At 45.7% G+C, this 505-nt stretch overlaps 1 protein-coding gene across 1 annotated transcript in view; it reads right to left on the bottom strand.

The window, feature by feature from the left end:
* Positions 1 to 432, bottom strand: part of LOC103584338 (uncharacterized protein C9orf78) — a gene marked incomplete at its 5' end in the record, with an annotated part of 3,334 nt that extends 2,902 nt beyond the window's left edge. Inside the window, one exon of the mRNA XM_008565387.1 lies at positions 235 to 432. Coding sequence (XP_008563609.1) covers positions 235 to 432 — 198 coding nt within the window. The remainder of the gene's footprint in view (positions 1 to 234) is intronic.
* Between the last annotated feature and the right edge of the window lie 73 nt (positions 433 to 505).

Raw genomic sequence — 505 nt, 5'->3', positions numbered from 1 at the left:
TTTGCTCTCAGTGGTCAGGGTCTCTTAAGACTCTTCAACTACTCTGATCAAGCCTTCAGAGAAACTTCTTTGGACAACCTGCCAGAGAGAATACAATTTATGTGTGAGAATACAGTTTTGGGTTTCCAAGCAGACAGGTAAAAAATGGTCCCAGTGACTTTTAAATGGAAAGCAGAGTGCTGTTCCTTTTGCCTAGGGGGCAGAGAGAGGCAGGACCATGAGTCTGAAACGTACTCAATGCCCAGGTCCACCTCGGGGATGCCGCTCAACATCTGGTTGGAAAGCATCTCCTCAGTCTTCTTTGCTGAGGAAACACGGATATTTTCTGGAAGTTCATAAAGACAGTCCTCTGCATTCTTCGGCTTGACTTTCTGTTCCTCGTGTTCCACAATCCCTTTTCTCTTCTTTAGCTCTGTCTCAATGTACTTCATCCTGAAATAAAAAACTCACAGGCCTCAGAGAGGGGCAGGAAGCTCACCATAGGCACCTTCTAATTAGTGGTTCC

This window comes from Galeopterus variegatus, unplaced genomic scaffold (genome assembly GCF_000696425.1).
Source record: "Galeopterus variegatus unplaced genomic scaffold, G_variegatus-3.0.2 Scaffold50605, whole genome shotgun sequence".
Classification (NCBI taxonomy): Eukaryota; Metazoa; Chordata; class Mammalia; order Dermoptera; family Cynocephalidae; genus Galeopterus; species Galeopterus variegatus.
This window is presented reverse-complemented; position numbering and strand designations above follow the sequence as displayed.